The sequence below is a fragment of the Ixodes scapularis genome, unplaced genomic scaffold (assembly GCF_016920785.2).
Source record: "Ixodes scapularis isolate PalLabHiFi unplaced genomic scaffold, ASM1692078v2 PGA_scaffold10__122_contigs__length_95168666, whole genome shotgun sequence".
Taxonomy (NCBI): domain Eukaryota; kingdom Metazoa; phylum Arthropoda; class Arachnida; order Ixodida; family Ixodidae; genus Ixodes; species Ixodes scapularis.
Window position 1 is genome coordinate 20,830,972 of NW_024609836.1, and position 26,958 is coordinate 20,857,929.

General features: G+C 43.9%; 1 protein-coding gene across 3 annotated transcripts in view; it reads left to right on the forward strand.

Annotated features, from left to right (window-relative positions):
- LOC8052295 overlaps nucleotides 1–26,958 on the forward strand; it is a 96,927-nt gene that overhangs the window by 26,220 nt on the left and 43,749 nt on the right. For all 3 annotated transcript variants that reach the window (XM_042287519.1, XM_042287515.1, XM_042287513.1), the window contains exons 14-18: nucleotides 494–1,081; nucleotides 10,417–10,643; nucleotides 16,153–16,425; nucleotides 17,787–17,931; nucleotides 25,518–25,642. In XM_042287519.1, coding sequence (XP_042143453.1) covers nucleotides 494–1,081; nucleotides 10,417–10,643; nucleotides 16,153–16,425; nucleotides 17,787–17,931; nucleotides 25,518–25,642 — 1,358 coding nt within the window. The remainder of the gene's footprint in view (nucleotides 1–493; nucleotides 1,082–10,416; nucleotides 10,644–16,152; nucleotides 16,426–17,786; nucleotides 17,932–25,517; nucleotides 25,643–26,958) is intronic.

A 26,958-nucleotide genomic window follows, 5' to 3' on the forward strand; every position in this document is an offset into this window, starting at 1 on the left:
AAATTACAAAGCCCCAAAATATGCAACAGCGAAATCGGTAAATCTTTTTACTAGGTGGAACTTGTCCCGTTGTGACACGCCGAGTTTAGCTCGTTTTTGTAAATCTGTTGGGACAGTAGTACGATGTGAATAGGCCATACTCTGCACGCATAAATGTGCGTGATTCACGTGTTGGGGTAAAAGCTGGTAAACTAATGGACGCAGTAACGGACATGGCGGATGTAATGGGTTATAGTGAGTTAGATAAATCAAGTCTGCGAGGACAAGAGAATGGTGCATCATTTTCCGCATGCCCCATTTCTTCCCTTATAAAGTTTACCATCTCGTTTGTGAAGGTGCGAGCCTAAAGTTATTTGTAGCAAAAAGTGTTCGAGGTTTGCCCTGGTTGCGTAAAAACGACCTGTTTCGTCTCGCGCTTGCATCCTCCGCCTTCATCGATGGGGCTGTGGGGATTTGAGCTTCCTCGCTCCGCTTTGCCCCTCCCCAAAAAAAGGTACGTCTCGGGTGGCGGTTCCGGACGGCAGCGTGCAGGGCCCGTCCACTTCCGCCATCTACCACGTCCTCGAAGACATTTCCATTAGCGAGAGTCCCTCCGCGATGGTGCGCAAGTTCATCCATGCGACACGCAGCCAGAAGCCTCCCCCCAGAGCGGACCTGCAGGAGCAGAGCAAGTTCTCTGGCGACGCCACCTTCAAGCAGCCGCTCACGGCCGCACCCCGCTCCAAGAAGGCCGCCGCTTCGAGGGACGGCCGCGCGGAAGCCGAAGAGGCGCCTTCGGAACCTGCGTCGGCCGGCAAGGGCTCGCGGCATGCGGACCCTGCGCCCTCCGTAGTGCTAACGGACTCTGCCGCACCGATCCGTCCACCTCGAAGGTTTGGCGGCGGATGCGCAGAAGGTGGCAGACCCACCGCCGAATGCGGTCGTCTCGACGTCGAGGTCGTTTCAAAGGGGGCGGCCTCGTCGAGCTCGGAGCTGTTCGACGACGACGCCGGCAGCGCCCGTTGCTCGGCGCTTTCATCTGGCTACTACGGGCAAGTGACGCCATCCGGTTCCAGGAGATCCCAGGAGTCCCTGCCACGGCGTAAGCTTCTCTCAAGTTTTGTTCGGCATTTGCGCAGCCCTGGTTTGCTGGAGGCTCGCATACAGAACTCTAGGGTTCCTAAAACCTTGGGTTTAGTTCGAAAACGTTGGTGCGGAAAAACGGTGTCGGGTGAAGTCATTGAAAACGCAGAGTGTTCGTAAACTCTAGTCTAACGTAACTTTTTTTATCCCTGCAAGTCTGGCAGGTAAGTAGACATAGCGAGTCTCCGAACCGACTGTACTGGCGGTACCGTCTCGGTAGTGGAAGGCGTTTGTTTTTGAAGGCGAGAGGCATCAGATGCGACGTTTCAATCTCCAGGTTTTACCGGATTGTCACGCCCAGTTCTTGGCAGCCTTTTGGGTTCCGGTGGCTGGTGTTTCATTTTTCAATCGCTTTCTTTGGGGAAGAAATATTTCTTTTAAAACTTTTGTAAAGGAACAAAGTTGAGAGACACCTAAATAAAGTGAGAAGCACCACCATTAGGAAAGTGGTCTCGCAATTGTCCTCGGCGTCTCTTTAACAAACCAAGAGCCCCGTAAGCTTCCTAACAGCTTTGTTGCAAAAATACGACGGACGCCGTCGCGGACGGGGATAGAGACGGGCGTGAAGCACGCCACATTGTAAACACTAACACTGATTGGTCCCAGAGCCAGAACGAGAAACACAGCAACGTAAAACAGGAAGAAGAGAGGACCGAGGAACACCTAAGCACTTATGAGTTGTGAATGCGAAAGCATGCATGTCATTCTTCCTCTCTCTTATTTTGTATGCGGCGTATTTGCGTCGACGGCAGAGCGCGCTCTCTTCTCGCCGCTCTGACCTTGGACGCTTTGTGTTACTGGCGTGCTGACGGCGCGGACACGCAGTGCCATGAGGTGGCAGTCATTGAAACTGACACACAGCGGCCAATGGGAGCCTTGTTCCTTGAAACTATGATGCGTGCCAGCCAATGGGACCGAAGCTGAAATCCATCAGCTTCACTCCGCTCCTTTGGGATCGAGGAAACTAGGGGCCATTCGGCTAGGCTTTTCGCATGGTTTCAAAGCTGGGAGTCGGCTTCACTTGGAGAAAGGAGTTTAGGTTCCGTTTGGCGCTGCTTCAAAGCCGATGATGTCGGCTCACTCAATGGAACCAGTTAATGCTTTCCCATTAAAAGGTGACGCATCAGGTGCATTCATATTGCCACGACGCATGGAGGTTGTTTGAATGCTTGTCAACTATAGTTTCTTTTCGGGCATGCTCAACATTGGTTCTTTATTGCGCGTTAAAGCCGATAAAGGCTAGGTATTGACCTCGCCAACGATACTTCGCCGCTGGTTCGCATTTCTTCAAACCTCGCCGGCGGTCAGGGCCCACCGACTTCGGGCTCTACGGTTCTGAGGTGGCCGAATTGCATGGGAAGATTGGCGAACCTTATCCTTTATACTTTGTTTCACCCAGGGGTTAAGGACACGCCAAAAATAAAAATTAGATAACCATATTGCTGGGTGGTTTCATTTGAAATCGAACACGCTTGTCAAGGTGGGTCTTCCGACTTTTTAAAAAATATATATATGTGCTTGCCCCTTTTCTGCAAAGAACAAAACTGCTTTTCAAAACTTTAAAAAAAAAATATTTTGCTTCACTAAAAAATATTAAGTGGAGCAGTGTGAAAATCTGTTTTTTTCTTCTGGATTTTTCTACCCAGTTCTGTACGCTGGTATGAATACGGAAAGCCATACAAAACTCAGTTATTTTTTGCGCGCTTCTATGTTATTTTGATTATTTTTTAGTTCAAAGAAAAGTACTTTTGCATTTTTGTTTATTGAGATAAAAAATATAAAACGTCTCTTTGACGATTCGGCGGCATCTTCAGAGCCTTGTAACTCATGAGTTACCATATTTGTCGCTTACCAAATACTATGTGGGTGTAGTCCTACACATGGGCTATCGACGGGCATACGTTTAATTTATTTTATTTTCACGGAATTGTTTATATAAAATTGGAAATACTGTATCGTCAAAAATGAGATGAACCGATATAACTCACTTTATCAAAAAAGGCCATTTTTTGTTTCATTCAATTTTTTTTATTATTGCTGCCGATCATATTCGCGACTCCAGCAAAACGGACGCCGCCAAGCGGGAAAACTGGGAACCAGCCGGTCCAGGTCGCTCCGCGCCCCACCGCGTCCCTGATGGCTTTCGCGGACGCGTGCTGTCGGCGCGGCGGCGAGCAATGTAATTTGACGAAGGTCCGAAAATTTCTTAAGTTTGCCCGAGTGTTCATTAGTGTGGTGAAGTCTCAGTAGATTGTTTCTTTCTATCACGTGTTTGAAAGCCCGTTTATTCCACAACACACGATCGCGTGCTTTCAATTTTTTGGATGGGGAGGAATCACGGAAAAACGTTTTGATTTCTCGTCTGTCTCTAATCACAATCAAAGTGACGACTGCTTGGTAACTGATAAGCGGTTTCTTTATAAGGATGTAGAACAGTAGACTGAGGTCGACAGACGAAGTGTTTCACTGGAGGGGACACCAATGTTGCAGTCAAGTGAATGGGAAGGTTCGATAGCTGCTTTCCTTGAGTTTAGTTGTCCTCGATTAGCTTCAGGTTAATTTGAGCCACTAACGCCGGCCGGTGCGTTGGCTATTCATCTTGGCGGCTTTTCGCCGAAAAAGATCACATTGAAGGAGTTGGGCTAATTTCGCAATTACTTGATTCAGAAAACCTGCTCGCTGCATATGATTAATGAGGGAAATTATCTGCTTTCAAAAGGTGGGGGACGCGTCTCGCAAAGGTAGAAGCTGTAACGTCATTAGGATCTATCGCGCCTCCAATACTTATAACCCCTGTCGAATCCAGCAGCAATATCCGTCTACACTGCTTAAGTTGACCGGCCACAAAAAAAAAAAAAAAAAATACTAATTTTATTTGTTTAGGATTCGAAGTCAAGTTCAATGCAGAGAGGTCTGAGTGAATCTCCGATGAAGACTCTCCTCAGCTTGTCCGCATTCGTCTCCGTTCTACCGGCTAGAACCATTTGGCTAAGTTTAAGTAGTATCTCTCTGTCTGTCAAATATACTTTTATTCAGCAGTTCACCCTAATAGTTAGTCAACTAAGTTCATATTTCAACCCGAAGAACATACTAATATCGCTTTAGTGGGACCATAGTACGGTAATATAATACAGAACCGCATATTCATCAAAATGACTTCTCGATTGCTACTAAAGCCTGAATTGAAATACGAGTATCAGCCGCTTAGTGAAGTGCCAGCGATTTGACATGCTCCTTGGCTCAAGAAGCGCTTGCTTAATTTTCGTAATTTTCCTGCAGCCTGTGTTCTTGACCGAGCATACGACCGCAGCTGTATCTTGAAACGCGGACAGGCACAAAAGCTCAATTTCGCGGACAGGTAAGTCGCATGATCGAGGCATGCGAGTTAGCTAAAAATTACTCTTGGTGGAACAATTTTGTAGCCCTCGCCGCTTTCCTTAGATGATCAAAACTAATTAGAGTCTATTACCGTTTCTCCGGAGCCCATAGTTTCGGTTTTGATCGAAGTCTCCACAGCTAAAGTTTGACATGAAAAGAACAAAAAACTCCGGCAAAACAAAACTATGCTCGGCAAGTTTATGCGCACCGGCTAAACTTAACTGTCTCAGTTCAAATACCCATAAAATTGGGCATTCAACAAAAGAATAATTGTTAAATTGAATGCGCCACCCATTCAGGCGGCCCGGCCGAGCCGACGCGACCTGGACTCAGCCGCCATGTTTGTTTCGTGGTGGCGCCCCCTATAGGTCGCTGGAGTCGCGAATAAACTTTCAATTGGCTTGATGCGATTTCCCCCTTTTTATGTTGTATCTTCTCTAGAAGTGATCGAAATCGCTCCCACTGTCTCGGAACGGCCAAACGCAGTTTCCGCAGGTTGGCTTCGCTGCTAAGACTATACTACTTATTTTCGTGTTCAAAGGCAGCGGGTAAATTCATTTTGATTCGGAACACTCGTCCTTGACTACATATTGTACTTACTTAATTTTGTAATGATGGCAACTGACATTCCTTAGTCCAATCGTTAGCAGTGCAGTGGATGTTCTATTATCCAATGTCTAAAGCCAGGGCACAAAGGGCAGAGAAAACGGAACAGGCTCTTCATGTAGCCAGACTGGGGTCATATATCTGTTTGTGCTATACACAGCTTGTAAGGCATGTACAGCACGCCCGGCCTTTCGTGCTATAAACCCATCTCCGTTACACCCAGGAAGCGTCCGGCGCGGGCGCCAATCCATGATGCGTCTTGTCGCGTGCGATCAAATAACCATGTAATTGCCTGTTCTTTATTGTCAGTGTGTACTATATCAAAAATATGTAATATCACATGCCCCTCTTTAAGAAGGAAAAGCAGTTTACAAAAAAAAAAAGTGGGGAAAACGGACCGAGTTTACATGAAGCGAGGACAATTTTTTACAGAACACAAGCACCAATTGGCGATAAATAGTCTCTTTTATTAATTAACACTAATATATTTAGGATGCACTTGTAAAACAATATGTTGCTGTGCTTTAAATACTCCAGTTCACGAGCAACACAATATTGTAACTTTTTGACAACGGCATCGGCTTGCCTCTGCGGAGAAGATCGAGCGCGGGGGCAAGCTGAACTTTGTACCGCAGCGGTCGGATGCAGCCAAGAAGTTCAACAGCGTGGTAAGTCGAGATGTACAGAACGAAAGCTGGAGCCAAAGCAAGAGAGCGAGTGGTGAACCCAAGACAGTGGCCCTTCTGTTTGAGCAAGCGTGTACAGTCAAAAATAGAAGTGTTGGGTTTTGTTCAAGACTGATCGATATCTCTGAATGCCAAGAAACAATGATTCCCACATGCACAGAAGGCAGCGAAAGAAGTCACTTACTTTTATTTTCTCCACTTTGTCACACCGAGCTTAATGGAAAGATTGTACAGCCTTCGGGAATATGGAAAAGCGATTTGACGATTTTATTTTAGGTGGATTTGTTAGATTTGCTCGGGCTAGCTACACATTGCTTTGGCTTGGGAATATATACAGGTTCGTTCTATTTTCTCCTTCAAAATAAAGCGCGTCTGGCCAAGGCGGACTTGCGCCGCTGCATAAACAGCATCGGCGAATATGTCTTTCATATTGCCAGAGACTGTACGTCTCATGCTGATGTCACCTTAGGTTCGTGGCCTGGCTCGCGAACTGTGCACCACACATGTGAGGAGCGTAATCCTGTGCGAGCACCTACTGAGGCCCATTCTTCTTTTTTGAGCTTCCTGAATATATTGATTTCTTTCTCCGGTAAGTCGAAAAGCACAACGCTTGTCATTGTTTTAATTTTTTTCTTCAACGAAGTCCCTTTGACGTCTGTATCTAGGAGCCGTCCTGCGATCGAAAATTGTATACTGTGGCGAGGTGCTTCAAGCCTTACAACCTGTGTATAAGACAAATAGATATATGACCCCGGTCTGCCTACATTGAAGTGCTTGTTCCATTTTCTCCGTCCTTTGTGCCCTGGCTTTAGACATTGGATAATAGAACGTCCGCCGCACCGCTAACGATCGGACTAAGGAATGTCAATCGCCATCATTACAAAATTAAGAAAATACAATATGTAGCCAAGCACGAGTGTTCTGAATCAAAATGAATTTACCCGCTGCATTTGAACACAAAAATAAGTAGTATAGTCTTTGCAGTGAAGCCGACCTGCGGAAACTGCGTTTGGCCGTTCCAAGAAAGTGGGAGCGATTTAGATCACCTCTAGAGAAGATACCGCATGAAGCCAATTGAAAGTTCATATGATCGGCAGCAATAATAAAAAAATTGAACGAAATACAAAATAGCCTTTTTCGATAAAGTGGGTTCAAAATATCGGTTAATCTCATTTTCAACAATATTTCAAATTGTATATAAAATATTCCGTGAAAATAAATTAAACTTATGCCCGTCGATAGCCCATATATAGGACTACACCCGCATAGTATTTGGTGAGCGACAAATATAATAACTCATGAGTTACAAGGCTTTGAAGATGTCACCAGATTGCCAAAGAGACGATGTTTGGCATTTTTTACCTCAATAAACAAAAATACAAAAGTATTTTCTTTTAAACTAAAAAATAGTCGAAGTAACATTCAAGAGCACAAAAAATTACTGTGGGTTTTGTATGCTTTTTGTATTCATACCAGCGCACAGAACTGGTTAGAAAAATCACGCAGTAAAAAACAGCATTTCACCCTGCTGCACTCAATATTTTTTTGTGAAGCAAAATACTTTGTTAAAAAATTTTGAAAAGTGGTTTTGTTCTTTCCAGAAGTGGGGAAATTACATATATTTTGTAAATAAAAATCTAAAGACCCACCCCGACAAGCGTGTTCGATTTCAAATGAAACCACCCTGCTAGGACCCGTTATTTGTTTCTATATTTCTGCTCAATTGGTTTTGAAAATTGTGTGGTAGTTTCGTCGATATATCAATTCATATGCGGGACCCTTGGATCCGCCCGATTCGAAAATGCTGCCGTGGTTGTTGGGTTGGTGACGTCGCCTGCCCAATGCGCAGCGTCCCCTTCCACGCACTCGCAGACTTGGCTCTCTCGCCACCTCGAGCTTACCTCGAGCTCTCTGCGGGTTTCCGCGGGTCCTTCGCACCGTGAAATGCAAATCTGCTGCATCTGCAACCTGCATTATCCTTTCCCTTGACACAGAAGTTTGTAGCGAATTCCCCTGTGTTTATTGCATCGTGAAATGCAAGTTTGCGGTGTCTGCAATCTGTGGTATCAGTTCCCACGTCACGTGGTTCGTAGCCGGTGCCAGGGTGTTAATTATTCATTTTTGATAAAGTTTTACTCTGACATCCCCAAAGACAGTGAAGGAAGTGCTGCACCATTTGCACCAAATTGCACCTGGAGCGAAAGTCTGCTACAACTTGCGCCAAAGTGTCATTTTGGCTAAGAATTGCGCCACACCTGCGCCGAGATGGGCAAAAATAATTGATATATTTTTTTATTGGTTGATTTTAATATTCAAAGAAGTTGAAAGAAAGAAAAACGGTAGAAATATGCAGTTCAGAGCGTCTCTAGTCACCGTATACAATGTTTCATCTAAGGTCAGACCGCAGTCAAATGCTCGAACATATACAACACAAACACACAGTAAAAGTGCAAGTCACGGGACATCCACTGCGTTTGATTGGTTTAATTGATGAAAGAACACATACTGTAAGATGGTCGGATGCCTCGATGTCGCGCTTTGACCTTGTTTGGTTAATCCCATTGGCTCGTAGAGTCGGCTGCGCTTTAAATTAAGGTGAAACAAAGTTTTAAGATTGCTCGGCCACTGTGTTGGCCAGTTAATGCGCTAACAACTTGATCACCGACATCCTCTAAAATTTCAGACAATGTCGGCGATGTCAGGAGCCAAAAGTCGCGACAAAACATAGCAAAATGCACAGTAGAATACTGCGATAAGACAGAACCAGGCTTCTGTATTCCTGATGAGATCAGTTGATTATTACGTCTGCCGTATGCCTCCATGGCACCTCTCACGAGCCCACGCGCGTCGAGCTTCACCGCCTTGCACCGGAGCGTTTGGAGTAGCTGCTGCCATGGGTGGGCGTCTGGTTTAGCACGATATACATGTAAATTGTGCTCAGTACTATTACAGGTCCACATTCTTTGGTCTCGATCACATGATCTCGTTTTCAAGTGCTGTGTCAAGAAAGAAAAAAAAAATATATGCAATGCTTTATTTTAATAAGTGTAAGCGCAAGAGTAGGTTTTTATAATATTTGTAAATGTTTTTTTTTTTGTTTTGTTTTGTTTTTTTAATTTATAACATTCATGTTTTGAGTTTGATAACGATCAAATTTGGGAGGTGCATTTTTACTGGAAGACGTGTTAGCGGGTTTTTGGTGGCATTTTACAGAAACAGTACATACAGGCTAAATAAACTACCGGGTGTAAAAGTGGGAGGGGAGGGCAACTTTATTTTAACTGAAGTGTGATTCATTTCTCATGAATTTGATTGGTGTTCATTGTTAGTGGAACCTAGTCTGAACAAAGCCTTATTTCTAAAAAGAAAGCTCTATGTACCTTTCCTTTTTTCCCCTATTGCTTCTTATTAGAAAAGGTAATAAGTAATATGCCCCAGTATCAAAGATAAACCTTCACTCATTATCAAATATAAACTCATTTAGCGAAGCAATAATTTTTTTTTTTCAAGTGATATGCTAACAGACATTGGCATCTGCCCCAAAAGTGTCAGTGGCTGCTCAAAACGAGTATTTTGCCTGCTACAGCACCTGCTCCAAAGGGTGAAATGCCGCTTCCATCACTGCGAAGATAGCCGACCCTATTCTAGGGGCAAAGCTCTTTAGGGTCTAGCCTTGTCCATCCGTCCGGCGTCCGTGCTCACATCGATTGCACTGCCTCCGGGATCGGCCCACTTTTAAAAAAAAAGAAATGTATGCCCATACGGGGGTTCGAACTCGGGACCGCTTGCTTACGAGGCAGACGTCGTAAACAGTATGCTACACTCCAACGTTGCATGTAGCCGCTCAACGTCTATGCAGGAGAGGGCGCTGCGGTCAAATTCGTATACAATCGCATTAAACTTTGCATGCATTGGCTCAACGTTTATAGACGAGAGGGCGCTGCGGTCAAATTCTCAAATGCGTATATAACCACATTCCTTACCACACATTCTCTTCCTGACGTGGACCGTTGACTTAAGCGGTGGAGATGCATTCCCACGGCTTCTAGCGGATCCAAGCTGATCCGCTAGAAGAGCCACTGGCTCTGCATTTCACTGACCGTAAAGCAGTAATAATGAAGTCGAAACGCAACCCTTAACTCAGCACTACCTATGAGCAATAAAAAAAAATCAGCACCATCGGCACCACCAGAGCTTCGCCCCAATCAACATTATTCACCATGTGGAGATGCGGCCTCTTTTTTTCACCATTTATCTCTTCATTTTGGGTGTGCATTCTTTTCGGAAGATTACGATAAGTGGTAAGTAGCCTATCAGCATTCCATTTCAAAAATAATCTATGTACTTGTCTAATTTTCTTGTCCTAATCTGGACGCAGCCGACACTACGTGCCGATGGGACCAGTCGTATGGCGTCAAAGCGCATTAGCAAGGCGCTCATCACGTTTCACAAGTGTTCTATTATTGCCGAACCAATCGTGTACAGGAAAGGCCCAGTGGGGTACCGTTTGATTTGTCCCATCAGCCGGTAGCATTGGCCCTTTCCAAACGTAAGGTGAGACGAAGCATAGACAAACTCTGCGGTGGCAAGTGCTCGTGAGCATCTGCGTGTGACGGCGTTCCAGTGGCGGTGATCGGGGGCCCGCTGCAGCGTCCAGAGGTGTCCCTGGGGCACGTGTGCGTTGGCGTGCCCGTACCGCTGGTGCTTACGCTGGTGAACCTGTCTGCGGCGGCGGTGCGCTGCAACCTGGGCCACTCGGCCCGCTCGGTGGCCGATGCGGAGCAATCCGCCGTGCGCGTCGACCTGCCGTCCCCCGTGACGCTCGAAGGTGGACGCACAACGGAGGTCCAGGTGAGGACCTTTGCCTCCGCTCGAGACTGTGCTCCTTGCATGCCCCGGTCTGGAACCCTTCTGCCACTCTACGAGAGAGGTTTCCCCAGCGTCCTCAAACTGGGTTCCCAGACCACTCTCGGGAATTCCTCAAACTCCCAAGGTTCATCGGCCGCTCCTGTTTCTAAGTAAAGTGTTCTAACAATTAAAAGACACGTGCGAAGAAAAAATAAATTTTTTTTTTAAACAGCCTGGTTGGGAAAAGGAAGTCGTAAAACGAATTTACAACGAAAAATAAAAATTTTTAGAGCTAGATTTACGCCGCGAAAAGTGGCTGCTATTTGTCACATGACTGGCCGCTATTTGTCACGTAGTACTTGCGCTCTTTCGGAAGCTCCCTATCGCCTCTAAAAGTTGCTTATTCATATTTATTGCAAGTGCAACGAAGAACGAAGATTAATAAGTAACTTTTAGAGCCCAAAGGAAGCTCCTGAAAAAGCGCAAGCAGACGTGATAGGCCTCTGCCAGGACGAACTTGCACGGCGGCGGCGGGACTTTGAGGCGGTAGCAGCGCCGCGCGATGGTGCATGGGTCTACCACATGACCCGCGACGGCTCCGGTGGGTGCCAACTACAAACTACAGGTTTTCCCGCTCATTTTAATCCAAGCGACGACCAATTTAATCCAAGCGCCATACAATTTAATCCAAGCGCCACAGAATTTATTCCCGCGGTCAGTCTATTTAATCCACAATATATATATATGCACTTATTGTGCTCAGTGGTCGTGTTTCGCTTACACATTTGGTAACTTAGAATAATTCTTTATACAATTAGACTTTTTGGGGGGCAATTGAGAATTTGTTCACTAATGTGATAACTTTGAGTTACTAGTGCCAGTATTGACGAGGCTTAATTGATATGTTGGTTACTCTTTTTACAGTGCAGGTCTTAGGCACCTGTTTCCGAATTAAGCGACGTCGCCGACGCCGTCGGCGTAACCACGCGGTGCATGGTGGGCAAATTCCCCCGGTAAATTTAGCGGAAAATTTCCCCGCTAAGTCTAGCGGAAAATTTTCCCTGATAAATCTAGCAGAACATTTTCCCCGCTAAATTTAGCGGAAAATTTTTCCCGCTAAATCTAACGGAAAAGTATCCCCGCTATAGTTAGCGGAAAATTTTCCCAACTAGATTTATCGGAAAATTTGCCCCGCAAAGTCGAACGGAAAAGCTTCCCCGCTAAATCTGGTAGAAAATTTTTCCCGCTAAATCTAGCGGAAAATTTTTACTGCTAAATCTAGCGGAACATTTTCCCCGCTAAATTTAACGGAAAATTTTCCCCGCTAAATATAGCGGAAAATTTTTCCCGCTAGCGGAAAATTTCCCCCTCTAAATTTAGCGGAAAATCTTCCCAGCTGGATTTAGCGGAAAATTTGTCCCGCTAAGTCTAGCGGAAAATTTTCCCAGCTAGATTTATCGGAAAATTTTCCCAGCTAGATTTATCGGAAAATTTGCCCCGCAAAGTCTAGCGGAAAAGCTTCCCTGCTAAATCTAGCGGAAAATTTTTTCCGCTAAATTTAGTGGAAAATTTTTTCTCTTAATTATAGCGGACCATTTTCCCCGCTAAATTTAGCGGACAAAATTTTCCGCTAGATTTAGCGGGAAAATTTTTCAGCTAAATCTAGATGAAAAGATTTTCCGCTAGATTTAGCGGGGAAAATTTTCCGCTAAATATGGCGGGGAATATTTTCCGCTAGATTTAGCGGGGAAATTTGACGCTAAATTTAGCGAGGAAAACTTTCCGCTCGATTTAGCAGGAAAAATTTTTCGGCTAAATGTAGTGGAAAAATTTTACGCTAGATTTAGCAAGGAAAATTGTCCGCTAAATCTAGCTGGGAAATTTTCCGCTAGATTTAGCGGGGAAAATTTTCCGCTAGGATTAGCGGTAAAAATTTTTAAATAGATATAGTGGGAAAACTTTTCCGCTAGACTTTGTGGGGCAAATTATCGCTAAATCTAGCTGGGAAAATTTTCCGCTAGATTTAGCGGGGAAAGCTTTATGCTAGATTTAGCAGGAAAAAATTTTCCGCTAAATTTAGTGGGAAAAATTTTGCACTAGATTTAGCGAGGAAAATTTCCCGCAAAAGTAGCGGGGAAATTTTTCTGCTAAATCTAGCTGGTAAATTGTTTCGCTAGATTAAGCGGGGAAAATTTTCCGCTAGACTTAGCAGGGAAATTTTTCCACTAGACTCTGCGGGGCAAATTTTTCGCTAAATCTAGCTGGGAAAATTTTTCTCTAGATTTAGCAGGGAAAGTTTTCCGCTAGATATAACGGGGAAATTTTTCCGCTAAATTTAGCGGGCACATTTACCCATCATTCACCGCGTGGTTAAGCCGACGGCGACGCCGCTTAAGCCGGAAACGGGTGCCTAAGAGCTGCGCTCTAAAAAGAGTAACCAACCTATCAATTAAGCCTCGTCAATAGTGGCACTAGTAACTCAAAGTATTCACATTAGTGATCAAATTCTCAATTGCTCCCCAGAATTTCTAATTGTATAAAGAATTATTCTAAGTTACCAAATGTGTAAGCAAAACACGACCACTGAACACAATAAGTGCATATATATATTGTGGATTAAATTGACTGACCTCGGGATTAAATGTGTGGCGCTTGGATTAAATTGTATGGCGCTTGGATTAAATTGAGTGACTCCGGGATTAAATTGGTCGTCGCTTGGATTAAAATGAGCGGGAAAACCTGTAGTTTTGCGCTGTAAATATAGCTCTAAAAATGTTTTTCCTTCATTGTAATTTTGTTTTATAACATTCTTTTTCCATCTAGGCTGTTTAAAAAAAAAACATTTTTTTTTCTTTACATGTGTCCTTTAAGGTTTCTTTAAGGATATGTGAGCCATTCATTGAAGCGTAGCAACGCGCTCAATGTGCGTAGCTACGTGTGTGTGCATTATTGCGGCGATGGAAGTGCCGCACCATTTGTGCCATAAACAAGTCTGCTACATTTTTTTTTTGAAACAGTTAGAGTGCAGGTGGGCTGGTGGATGTTTACCATGTTGCAGCTGAACCCGAGACCGGGGAATATGATATACAAACTAAAACATAGAAGGGACAAAAAAGAGGGAAGAAGAGAACGTCTGAAAACCTTCTCTTCTTCCCGGTTCTCTTCTACGCTTAAGTTTCTGTTTCATACCCCAGTCTCAGGTTAATTGTGCTACATCTTGTGCCATTTTTTGCGCTTTGGCCCACCTCGGCGCCACGCCTGTGCCGAGGTGGGCCTAAACGAAGCAAAAATACAATATTTTATTATTGCTGGATTTTAACATGTAGAGAAGTTGAAGGAAACGAAAATAGTATAAATATATATTTCACGGCACCTTTTTTCTTTGTATAGATTGTTTCATCTTATGTCAAGGTACAATTGAAGACTGAAACACATACAATCAGGAACACACCTACTAAAAGCTCAAGTCTTGCGACATTTGCTGCACTTGATAGGTTTAGCTGATTAAAGATCACAAACAGATAGACGACGAATGCCATGATGTCGGGCTTTTAATGCTGTTTGATTGGTCCCATTGGCCGGTAGCGTCGTCTGTGTTTTGAATTACTATGAAACTTCCTGAAAATTTCCTGACGATGTTGGCGATTTCAGGAGCTAAAAGTTATGAAAAAACTTTTTGAAACTAGCGTGATGGTGGCTATCAGATGGAGCCAGGGTGTCTTACTCCCGATACTATATCTGCTGCATGCCTCCATGCCGTGGCTGTAGTGTACCGTGACACTTGCGCAGCTTTTGTCATCCTTCGCGCCTCACACCAGCACGCCCTCGCCGAGCTTCACTGCATTGCACCGGAGTGCTAGGAGCAGCGGCTGACCTGGGGCGCACATGGGTTCGCACGATTGAAACGCAGAAACTAAAACGCAGAATCACTTTTAAAGCACAAATGTATGAGTAGGTTTTCATAATATTTGTGGGTAATTGTTTTGACAGTTTATTGCATTAGAACCTTGAGTTTGGTGCTCATAAAACTTGGTAGGGTGTATTTTTAATAAGATAGACTTTAGTGGGTATGTTGGTTTTTGCTGGCATAAGGGAAATGATATTTACAGGCTAAATTAACTAGAGGCTGGGAAAGGGGGAGGGTGAGAGACTTCATCTCAACTGAACTTTTGCTTATGCTTCATTTTTCAACAATTTTTCAATTTTAAATGGGACCTACTTTGAGCTGAGCCTTGTTTCTAAAAAGACGACTGTATGTCCATTTTGCGTCCTAACCACTCTTACTACGGAAGAGCTGAGCCTTGTTTCTAAAAAGACGACTGTATGTCCATTCTGCGTCCTAACCACTCTTACTACGGAAGATGATAAGTAATATGCTCTAGTGTCAAAGAGGAACCTTCTGTCATTATCAAATATTAACTGATTGAGCGATTCAATTCAATTTTCATTTTCAAGTGACGTGGTAACAGTTGGCATCTGCTCCAAAAGTGTCAGTGGCTGCTTTAAGCCAACAGTATGCCTGATACAAAGCCTGCTACAAAAGATCAAATGTCACTTCCATCATTTGTTTACTAAGGGCTTGTGCGCCGCTTTATTGCGTCAATGCCAAGACCGGGAAGTGTTATCAATTCAGAAAAACGGCTATTCCTAGAGATCTAAAAGTTTGCTGACTTGTGACCTAGGGCAACCCGAACCACAAGACGTGTGCTGTCTGCACCAGGGGGCAACCGATATACTGGTTTCAAAAATCCCAGAAGGCCACGCATAAAGCGTGCAATGAGGTGTGGAAATATCCTGTATGCTCTTCCTGGCTCCTGCAGCCTCTGTCACATAGCGCAGAAAAGAGAGGGTAGCGCAGTTGCGTGCCCGCCCTTGCCTGCGTTGCTTCCAACATTTGCTACAACCGGTTCCGTACAGTCAGTTCCTAGAATTCCTTCTGGCGCCACGGAGGACACCGCGCATTTTGTAGCAGGACTTATGGGCAAAAGGCCTTCCGAGAGAGTTTTTTTTATTTAACGTATCTCGAGGTAGCCTGTTAAGTTATTGAATGAGGCGGGACACAAAGGTTATTTTAACCGAAGAAGAACAGTTGCAGAGCACAAGAACAATATCTGTACTCGCCTCGAAATCTTGCCTAAAGTTGAGTAAGACTTGGGGGCTTTTCCAGCATTTAAAGAGAGAGTGCTAAAGGGACACTGCTCTATGAGGATAAACCCAAGACTGAGAACAAATAAAGAAACTTACAACCGCACATTCTGGCTCAAAATCTTTTAGACTGTGCTTGTGGTTTTCTGTTTGTTTAGTTGTATCACTATGAAGTTAGTTCACCAGCTTGCCTGTGTCTTTTCACTTTCAACACTAGAGTTGTGTGTGTTTTATTGCAAAAACAAAACTTTTGTGATGATGTTTGCTCACATTTTTACTGGGGAAATAAGGAACGAAGGGCCTGGAACTGATTGAGTTGCACCGGGCCACCATCTGGCAACTGCACTGGGCGCGGCCCTCTCCTCAGGGCACCTTCCTGTCGAGGGAAGCCGGCGAAGTGCTGGCAGAGGTGGACGTGACAGAGGCGCCCGTCTCGGGGCCCGACCAAGCGTCGCGCCTCTCCCTGGGGCGGTGCTGCGTGCTGGTGCGTGCCAGCGCAGAGGTGCCCCAGGTCAGCCTGGAGCCGCGTGGGGGGCTGCGCTGGGACGCGCTGCCGTGGGCCAGCGGGAAGCACAGCAGACGCTTGACCGTCACCAACTGCGTGACCTGCCCAATTCCCGTGAGGATCACCGTCTGCCAGGTGCGTGCTCCCCAGTCACTCTGCTCACCTGCCTCGTACAAAAGACGCTCGCTGCCGACACGATGGCATCTTCGGCCTCAAGCATGTTGGAAGGACCTTTACATAGCGATAGGGCAGACTTTTTTCCGAGCCGAGATTCTGACCCAAATCTAGAGATTCAGAAAGGTTCAGATAATTGACCGAATCTTGTAGTGATTGGGATAGATTCGGAATGTGGCCAGACCATATAGTCAACAAGATCTAAATATTATTCTCTTGTCTTTTTTTACAAAACACTCAGAAATTTATGACTACACATAAAAAAATTCTAGCATTTTTTTACGTGTAAAAATAAAAACAGTAGGATCTTTGATCTTACTCCTGGAAGCCCTTTGTGGCACAGCTTTAAAGGCGTAATCAAAATGAAGTTTCGGTTTCATATTCAAATGATAAGCGAAATTCATCTTATTGATACCATTCACGCAGCAAAATATATTCATAAAACAGCGTTTCAGAGACCAGGTGTAGAATATAATACTAGAGTCTTGTACCGCATTATTTTTACTGCGTTTAGACTTAATGCAGTCGGATTTTCCACTCGAGGGTCCTACCTTTTTGTCTCTGTTTTTGACCAACCTCGCATGCTGCCGAGTAAAAAAACTAAGGAAATAAAAGTACTATCATTAAAGGAACAAAATTCTGTGTTTCACAACAGTAAAATTACCCTGGACAACCCTTTCTTGTTTTTGAACGTAAATAATAAAAAATGCCCAGTTTCGGTCTTGCCATTGAACGATTGAGCCACACGATTCTTCGACATCGACAAATAAGACTGGAAAACTTCCACAGCGATTTATTTCTCATGGCCTTTCGGGATTATGGAGAATCGTGTGTGTGTTTCAGAAAGCAACAGCAAATTGACAATATTTTATGACAGAAACACTGCAGGCATTTCCAACTCCTGCACAGGGAACGTAGTATGGTATGCTTGATGGGAAGAGCAGCATATACAAAATGATGGTGCCCTTAGCCGTTTTCTCCAATGAAGAGCAGCAAGCAGTTGTCAGACTTTTGTGGCTGAAGGTCACGAAACCATGTTAAATTCGGAGTGCTACAAGAGTATGGAGATGTCTGCATCAGCGAGAAAAAATGTACAAGTGAGTTGGCACATATAAAAATAGGTGACCATAAATTGTTGATCAGCAACGCCCAGTCACCCCAGCGCGGTTGGAGTGATGGAGGACATAAGCCGATACACAATGCATTGCATCGGTATAGAGCTCTAATTTTTTTTGCAGCGAGGTTTTGGAGTTTTGTATATTTCGTGCCTATAGCCCAAATGGGATCCAGGGAGGCAAAGGGACATGCACTCTCCATTTCAGGGTGAAGGAGTGTTTTCCCTGAGTGCGCTCGGGGATGAGAGCGGACGTTGCACCGAAGCCCCTAGCGTCTGTTGCGTGCTTCCCGGCAAGGGGCAAGGGCAGGTGGCCGAGTTTGAAGTGACCTGCTCCACAAAACATGCCACATGTAAGTCTGTCAGGACCGTTTTTTTCCCATTTATTTTTTCGCAGAATCTAAAGGCTGTCATCAAAACTACTAGTCTGGTGGAAAGTGCCTATTTGGGCTAAAATTTGGTGCTCGCCAATGCCTTTTTGAATTTGAACAAAGACTGGCTGAAATTGAGGATACACGGTGGGCAGCGAAAATATACAAGTATCTACTGTAAAGTTCCAAAAAAACGCCCCCCCACCCCCCGAGAGATAGCCCATCCTGTTTTTCTACCTAAATATTTGTAACGTAAAAATTCCGAAACATCACCTACCCCCCAATCCTTGTCAGACTTCACGAGATGTTCGACGGGAATCGCATCCGCCGCACAATCTGCAGTACCAGTACGTCTGATAAGCAACTTCATAGCGGGTTCTAATGTTTTCGTCCTCTATCTGAATGCGCGATATCGGCTCACGTAACTCGCAAGTTGTTTCCATGTGTATATTGCATCATGAAATACAAATATGCTGCGCCCTCGACATCTGTTCCCGTGACATAAAAGTCTCTAGCGGGTTCCCGCATTTTTTCCACGACCTAATCTCGTGATATCGATTCCCGTAACACGAGAGTTGGTCCCGCGTGTATATTGCATCATAAAATATGATTCTGCTGCCTTAGCAATCTGCGGTATTTGTTCCCGTAACATACGAGTTTGTAGCGGATTCCTGCGTTTTCAACCGCAATCTGCACGTGCAATATCCGTTCCCGTGACAGGCAAGTTTGTAGCGGGTTTTTGCGTGTTTATTGCATAAAACTTGAACTTGCTGCATCTGCAACCTGCGGTATCGTTTCCCATGACACAGGAGTTAGTAGCGAATTCCTGCGTGTTTATCGCACCGTGAAACACGAATTTGCGGTGTCAGCAACCTGCGGTATCAGTTCCCGTGTCACGTGGTTTGTAGCAAATGCCAAGGTGTTTATCATTAATTTTTTATTAAGTTTTGCTGTGGCATCTCGAAACATAGCCCGCCCCATGTTATCCACCATTTATCTCTTCATTATGGGTGGGCATTCTTTCAACACTTTACGGTATATATGAAAAGTCTACACATTATGTGGACGAACCGAACCCGCAAGCTGAGATCTAAATACATTCAATGAGATGGGGCCGATCAGAGCATACCAGTAGTAAAGGGAGTAAAAGAAACGGATGAAATTGTGGGAAGAAAGAATCTAGGGGAAATCAAGCTTTAACAAAATATAGGGCACAAAAACAAGAAATAAAGAAGGAACAGTTGTATGATAATTCATTGGGGAGTTTATTGCTGTTTGAAGCTAGAACAGGGGTGCTAAGAACAAAAACGTATAGGGCTAAATTCTAGGAAATATACTCTATGCGACATATGCAACCGCAAAACGGAAGCTGTAGAACATGTATTTTTAAGGTGCACAGGGCTTCGTCCTACCCTCTTGGGGGGATGACTATGCATTTGGAGGGGGCACTGGGATTCGCAGACATGGATGGTCGAATGGATAGGGAAAGAATTGTGGCAACTAAGAGGAGATAGGAAGATTGGTGGAAAAAACCTAAGGAGGGGTAAAAATACAGATAAAAATAAGCAATTGAAACACTCTAAAAAGGGGGGGGGGGGGGGTTGTGTCAGAATAAAACGTACACAAATTTTTAAAAAAAAGGATGGCAAAATGTTAGGCTAGGTGGTGCTGGTGCAAGCTGCCGCCCGTTACAAAGGGTATAGCCATTACCATCCATCCATCAAAAAAAATTCCCCGCTAAATTTAACGAAACCAGATCCCTGCTAAATTTAGTTTAAAAAAAATTCCCATTAAATTTAGTGGAAAAAATTCCCCGCTAAATTTAACAAAACAATTTCCCCACTAAATTTAGCAGAAATAATTCCCCATTAAATTTAGCGGAAAAACTTCCCCGCTAAATTTAGCTGAAAAAATTCCCCGCTAAATTTACCAGGAAAAATTCCCCGTTAGATTTAGCAGAAAAACTTTCCTGCTAAATTTAGCGGGAAAAATTTCCCACTAGATTTAGCCAAAAAACTTCCCAGTTAAATGTAGCGGAAAATTTTTCCCACTAAACTTGGTGGGAAAAATTCCTTGCTTAATTTCAGTGGAAAAAATTTACTGCTAAATTTAGTGGAAAAAGTTCCTTGCTAAATTTAGTGGAAAAAATTCCCCACTAAATTTAGCTGAAAAAAATTCTCTGCTAAATATAGCAGGTAAAAATTCTCTGCTAAATTTAACAGGAAAAATTCCCCGCTAGATTTAGCAGAAAAACTTGCCTGCTAAATTTAGCGGGAAAAATTCCCCGCTAGATTTAGCCGAAAAACTTCTCAGCTAAATTTAGCAGAAATATTTTTCTGCTAAACTTGGCGGGAAAAGTTCCCCGCTTAATTTCAGCGAAAAAAATTTACCGCTAAATTTAGTGGAAAAAGTTCCTTGCTAAATTTAGTGAAAAAAATCCCCACTAAATTTAGTGAAAAAAAAAAATCCTGCTAAATTTAGCAAAAAAAAAAAAAATCTCCTGCTAGATTTAGTGAAAAAAATTCCTTGACTGATTTAGCCGAGAAATTTTTCCGCGGGAAATTTAGCTAATATTTCCTGCTAAATAGGAGGGAATCAGGAGAGGAGGAGGGGAGGGTACGGATGAGGAGGGGAATTCCCTCCTCATCCTCAAGAGCTGCGCTCTAATTCGGCGTTACAGGGGATTGTATACGTCTCATTTTTTCAGTAACAAGTAGCGTATTTAGTTACTTTTTTTAGAAAAGGAATGAGTAACATACTTAGTTCCTTTTAAAGCCAAGTAACGAGTAACAGTATTTCGTTACTTCTGAGGAGTAGCGTGTACAACACCGTTTAAACAGGCTCATTTTAATTCTGACCCGAGTATGCATTTATTGCGACAAAGCAGATGGGCAACCCAAAAAACAACTGAACAGCATGACAGTATTGCATCATTTATCGCTGAACACGTCAGTCAAACTCTACAGCCGGGAGTGTCCTTTACCCAACGGGCGCAATAAGGTTCGTTAGTTGAACCTTTTAAAATTATGTACAGGCCGAATGTGAACCCGAATGTTGCCAACACCGGAAGGCACGGATCCCATTGCCAACATGGAACTTTAGAAGCCGAGAGAACAAAAGAGAGAGGTAAATTCCAGATTCGCCAGCTCTTCCTGAAGTACAACATTGACGTTCCTTCGAGCGTGTCAGTAGAACTAGTCTCTTCAGCTTCGCCGGAGAAGTGTTCTCAAGGAAGCGGGGAAACATAACCGATGAAAACTTTGAGACGCAGCTGCTGCTTAAGTTGAAGGACTACTCAAAAGAAAACAATAAACTATGAAACAAAAGCAGTTGTGTGTTTGCCTATCAAAGTAACGAGGAACGGCAGTGTGCTTCGGGAAAAGCTGGTGAATCTAAAATTCCCTTCTCTCTTTTGTCCTTTCTGCTTCTAAAGTTCCAAATTGACAATGGAATCTGTGGGAGCTCGGTGGGGCCAGCAGTTTTGAACGTAAAAACCGGGAACATATAAACAAGGTTCTACTGTAACACTGATTTTAAGCAGACACATCTTTTCTAGCCATGAAAATTAATAAAGGACAAACTAATAATGTTGTGTCATTTTATTTCAGTCAAACAATAAATAAGTGCGAGAGGAAAGGCAATCAATCACCGCAGCAGAGTACTCGCCTAAACGTGGTAATGCTAGTGTACGCCACTGAAAAAAGATCACAATATTCAATAATGGCAATGCCTACTGCATGCTCCGAACCACATAACTACATACTTAACTACAACATACCAACTGTCGAGAAAAAATGAAAATGTACACGCACGTCAGGTCTCACTTGTTGAGGAAGCTTCTTCTACTTTTTTGCGGCTTGTACGTTTTAGGTTGTCTTTGCCCAAAGAATGTTTTCCGCTCTTTCATTACCAAACAAGAACATGCTTTCCCGGGACAATAGATGTCCCGCATTCTTTGCTTCTTTTTAGGGACAACATTTTTGGTGAGATAGGATGCTCAGAGGCTCATTCACCCACTTGCATTCTTAGGTCCCTGTTCCTTAAAACCTCTTAAAATCTCCTAGGACGAGAGAACACGCTGCCACCATCTATGAGGTGATCATAGAATTTCATTTCACTGGAGTGAAGGTTTTGCAATATTTGCGAGATCAGGGGAGCTATGCTACACGGCGTTGTCCTGATCCCTTAATCCCGCTTGGTCCCGCCGTGTAGCGTAGTACCCCCGATGTACATGTGTCTATGACAAACGGTCATACAGCAGTGATGTGATTGCTGCGCCAATTGCGCCAAACTGCGCCAAGGGGCTAACCCTGCTACATCCTGCTACATTTTGCCAAGATATGGGTAATCTGCGCCAAGCATGCGCCAAAGGTCCAATTTTGGTCGTCTATCAAAACCGAAACTAAACTGAGTACTGTAATTGAGCACGCGTGAGGTAGGTGGCGCAACAAGCCGCCCGCCGCCCGACAGAAAGTACCCTGCATCAATCATTCATCCAATCGCCCCCCCCCCCCCCCCCCCCCCCACCTCTTGCATGGTTTCCCCTAGCGTCTCTCGTTCCGTGCTCTCGCACCTCGTTGTCTTGCATTTTTTCCCTTTTTGTTTTTTAAGGACAGGCGCGGCGTGTGTGGGCGCTCCGACGCTAGCGTGCTAAATACCAACCATGCCGTCATGCTGTGAAACGAAACCACGTTTTTGTGCGGCGGGAGTTACTTTGTGAGCTGAAGCACTCGCTCCTGAAAGCAACGGCATTGGGAAAACAATATTTGGTCCCTGCCTGCCAGTCACCGTGGTCGCGCGACGTCGGGTGTTACCGTCCCCACCTCGCTGCAGATATGGCGCTTTCTAAACTGAAACGTCAGGTTCGCCCTAGTGTTCATCAACATTCCTGTTCTTGTTTAATACGCTGCTACAAAAATTCATCTATCTCAAAGACTGCTGTGTAAAAGTATTGATTACCTAGGTTTCTCTCGCTAAGCTTTCTTTCGAGGGAGACCCCGGTGCGTGAAAAAATCTGCCACGAAAGACAGTTGGTGAAGGGAAGTGAGCTAAAGCAAAAAAGGCAGTGTCTGCACGCTGAACCTGCACAGCGCGCTTGTTTTTCTCGAGTTGCGTCCCAGCACATAGCGCTCCAAGAACTTTTTCACCCTAACTCGAGATGTCTTCCATCGCTGTGCTCAGGTTCTTTTTTTTTTGTGTGTGTGTGTGTGTGTGTGTGTGTTTAGCTTTTAACCTCGCCTGCCGGCCTGGCAAGCACGTGCCGCTGGACTGTTTTTTTTTTGTTTTTTTTTTGCGTATGTTGGACAGTTTTATTTTTCCTACAATTTTGGGAACCAGTTGGCGACGGAGCGGAGTGGCATGGTTTAGATCGAACAGCTATCTCCGCTCGCGCGACAATTTCGCATTGCACTGCAGTAGTTACGTGTTTCATCAGTTGGAAACTGCTTTCATGATATCACTAGCCAACCTAATGCTGTGCTATTTACTACTAAGCAAGTAATTTTGAAATAAATTTTATTATGTGCAGTTTGGTTCTTATTTACCTATAGCGGATACATTTACAGGGTGTCCCAAAAAATCTTTCAGGTTTCTTTTTTTTTTTTACCGCAAAAATAAACTAGGCATTGCTGAACACTCATTCTCCGCCCAAAGGTAGCGCTAGAGGTCACAACCTGATGCCAAAGTTTCAGCCCGATCCGATAACGTAATCAAAAGTTAAAAGTGGTTTCTAAAAATTGCAACGGGAAAATGGCGGCCGACGGAGTTTTCGTATACATGGGGCTCCATGGCACCAGAAACCGAAAACGGGCAAAAATCTGCTCCATTTTCCCATTGAAATTTTCAGAAAATCACATAACTTTTGAATAAAATATCGGATCGCGCTGAAACTTTGGCATCAGGTTGTGACGTCTAACGCTACCTTTGGGTGGAGAATGAGCGTTCGGCGATGTCCAGTTTATTTTTGCGGTGAAAAAACCCTGTAATTTTTTTTTGTGACACCCTGTATAGGTATCATTTAACTGAACCATTGTAAAATCTGTCATGCCATTGGCATTTCAGTTAACATCTTGAAAGACTCCCAGGTGGTCTAACTTGACTATAATTGGTTTATTGCAGCGAGCAAAGTGTCCTTCGTTTGTCCAGCACTTAAAACAAATATTTTTATTTTTATAAAAATATCTGCTCCAAAAGCTACTTTTGCTGCTCCAAAGCACTGTTCTAGCTGCTCTAAAAGCCACTTTTGTTGCTCTAAAACACTGTAATGGCTGCTCCAAAGGCCACTTTTTCTGTTCCAAAACATTGTTTTGGCTGCTCCAAAAGGTGCTCCAAAACGGCTTAGCCCAATCACGTCACTGATACAGTGAAACCTGTTTAGAACGAACCCACGTACAGCGAATTATGGTCAATATCGAACTCACGCAAAAATTTAAATCAAAATGCACGTAAAAAATACTTTTTATAACGAACGACAGATTGGCTATATCTAACTTTTCCCACCGGGAAGGCTCCCAAAAACGCGCAAACAATCGTCTTCTAGCCTGTCCCTCTCCCCCCCCCCAAAAAAAAACAAAAAAAAAAGTAGGATTGAAACAAAATCTTAAAAGCTCAAGCTCCGAACAAAGTTGAGCGAAGTGAAGCAATTCAGAAGGGGAGAAAGCTAAAAAAAGAAACGCTTTGCACGCATGCACAGAAAAAAAATAGAACTTTTCAGCCCAAAGCAGTTGCCCACGAAGAGAAGCAATTCAGAAGAAAAGATAAGGTAAAAAAAAAAAAAAAAATCTAATCTCGTGCAAGAAAAAATTAAAAATCAGCACGTTGTTACAACGCAGAAGAGATGAGAAGGAAAGAGAAGCTCTCACCTTACAATGAAAGCATCGTGGAAGTTCGTTTTAAATGTTTTTCGCTATATCGAACTACTTGCTATATCGAACTTATCGTAGCGTTTCCTGCTGTTCGTTATAAACGGGCTTGACTGTAGTATATAACATTGTCAAAAGTATTTCAAGCAAAGAAGGAAAGAATGACGAAATCGGAAATGTCCAGACACTGAAAGTGTTTCTACCCAATAGGTGGCACCAGTCTGTTCTCTCGTCATGAGAAGTTTTAAGGTCTTACGGTCAAGCAGTTAAAAGAATGTGCCTTAAAGCAATCTTCGGTGAGAATCAGGTCTTTCTTGGCGTAAAAAACAATTTTCTTCCCGATCCGCATTTTTTTTTTCTAAAAGTAATTTTCTCTTGCAAAACATTCAATGATACACTTTATAGTATCACTCACTTATTCATTCTACACTCATCCGTCCCGCAGAGTGTAGAGTGATGTCAGCGTCCCCGACGTTCGCATCAGATCCGCAATCCGCCAAATCTGAATCATTTTTATCCACATCCACCAGTTGACCGCGGATATCCGCAGATGCGCGGGTAATCTGCAGATGTGCAGGGCTCTACCTATCATAGTCCCACGAGGGGCTGATAGTATTATGAAACAAAAAGAATAAGATTGCCATCGCCAGCCGTTTGCGACTCTTACTGCCGGGTGCTCGAATGGCGGGGTGCGCCTGTTGGCTGCAGGTCTGAGCGTGGATGCGAGGTTGGAGGTGACCCTGGAGGGAACCAGCGTCCCCGGGGCACCCCTGGCAACCATGACCCTCTCGGCCACCCTGCTGCCCCCTCTGCTGGTCGTCCAGGGCGACGGGGTAAGCCCACGTCTGGTCCCTGCCGGTGTTTCCAGATAAACATTGTTGTTTTTCTAACCCATGGGTTCTTAAACAGGGTATCCTGGGGGGATCCCAAAGTCCTCAAATTTTCTCAACAACCCCCAAGTATAGCATTCCAGTTTAATAGTGCATCAGTGAGAGTAAAACAACTATGGTACGCTAAGGCAACTGGACTCATTTGCCGCCATTTCCAAAAGAAATAATGCATACCACTTAAAAAAATAGAAAAAACTGTATAGGTGATGAATGGGCATCGTGAAAGATTGTGTTAAAAAATAGTCGTACTTTAAAAAAAAAAAAATTTGATTGTGTGTGTGTTTATACAGCCTAGAGCTTGGTCTGCCTCAATGGGCGACGAGTCTCCCAGCTGTAGATGAGCAATTTAGCCAGTGCAGTACAACCGCTAGCCTGGGGTCTTTAACGTGCACCACGCAGTAGTGATACACGACCGCACGCCGGTACGATGCTCATTCAGATCGAAACGGGCGGGGGTGGGGATTGAGCCCAGGATCCCTGGGTTCCGCAGCGCGAGCTTTTGCTCCACGTGCTCCGAGCTGGTGCGCACTAACCCACTCGGCCACTGATCCCCCCTAGTTGTACTTTACCTTGAAAGTACATTGTGTTTATAGTACTTTACTTGAAGTACATTTCACCCGGTGTGCTTACTACTATATTTGAAGTACATGACCTCTCATTTACTTTGTTCTTCAAGTACCTTTTTGATGTACCTTATGCAACACTGTGAACAAGCAAATGCCGTTTGCAAAATTAAGCTCAGCCAGTGCTAAACCTCAAAGTAGAAATGATACATCCACAATACATCATTGACAAAACAACAAGTACAAAACAATTTGGCACGCAGAAGCAGAACCAGCTATTAAAGCATTTCTGTGAACACAGATGCTGCTTTATATTCGGCTAGCAGAATTTCGCTAACGAATCAAAACGTATGTAATTCTTGTTACCTTAAAAAATATAAATAACTTCAAAAGTAATATGCTACCTTTTTCGGTAGTTAATAATTTACTTGATTGCCATTATTTGAGTAATTTATACTCTACTCAACTTACTTTTGAGGCCAATGTTCAGTAACTTAACTTAGTTACTTTTTGAGTAACTCGTACATGTCTGCAGCAGGCCAATGGTTGGCCCAAGCAGGAGTGGAAAAAAAAAAGTAATTACTACAAAAGCAGTCACTTTGAAATTAAATTAACTGAAAAAGAGGTTGAATCAAATTTACATGAACAAATACATATACAGGTACAAAAGGCTTATTTTTAGATAGTCACTATACA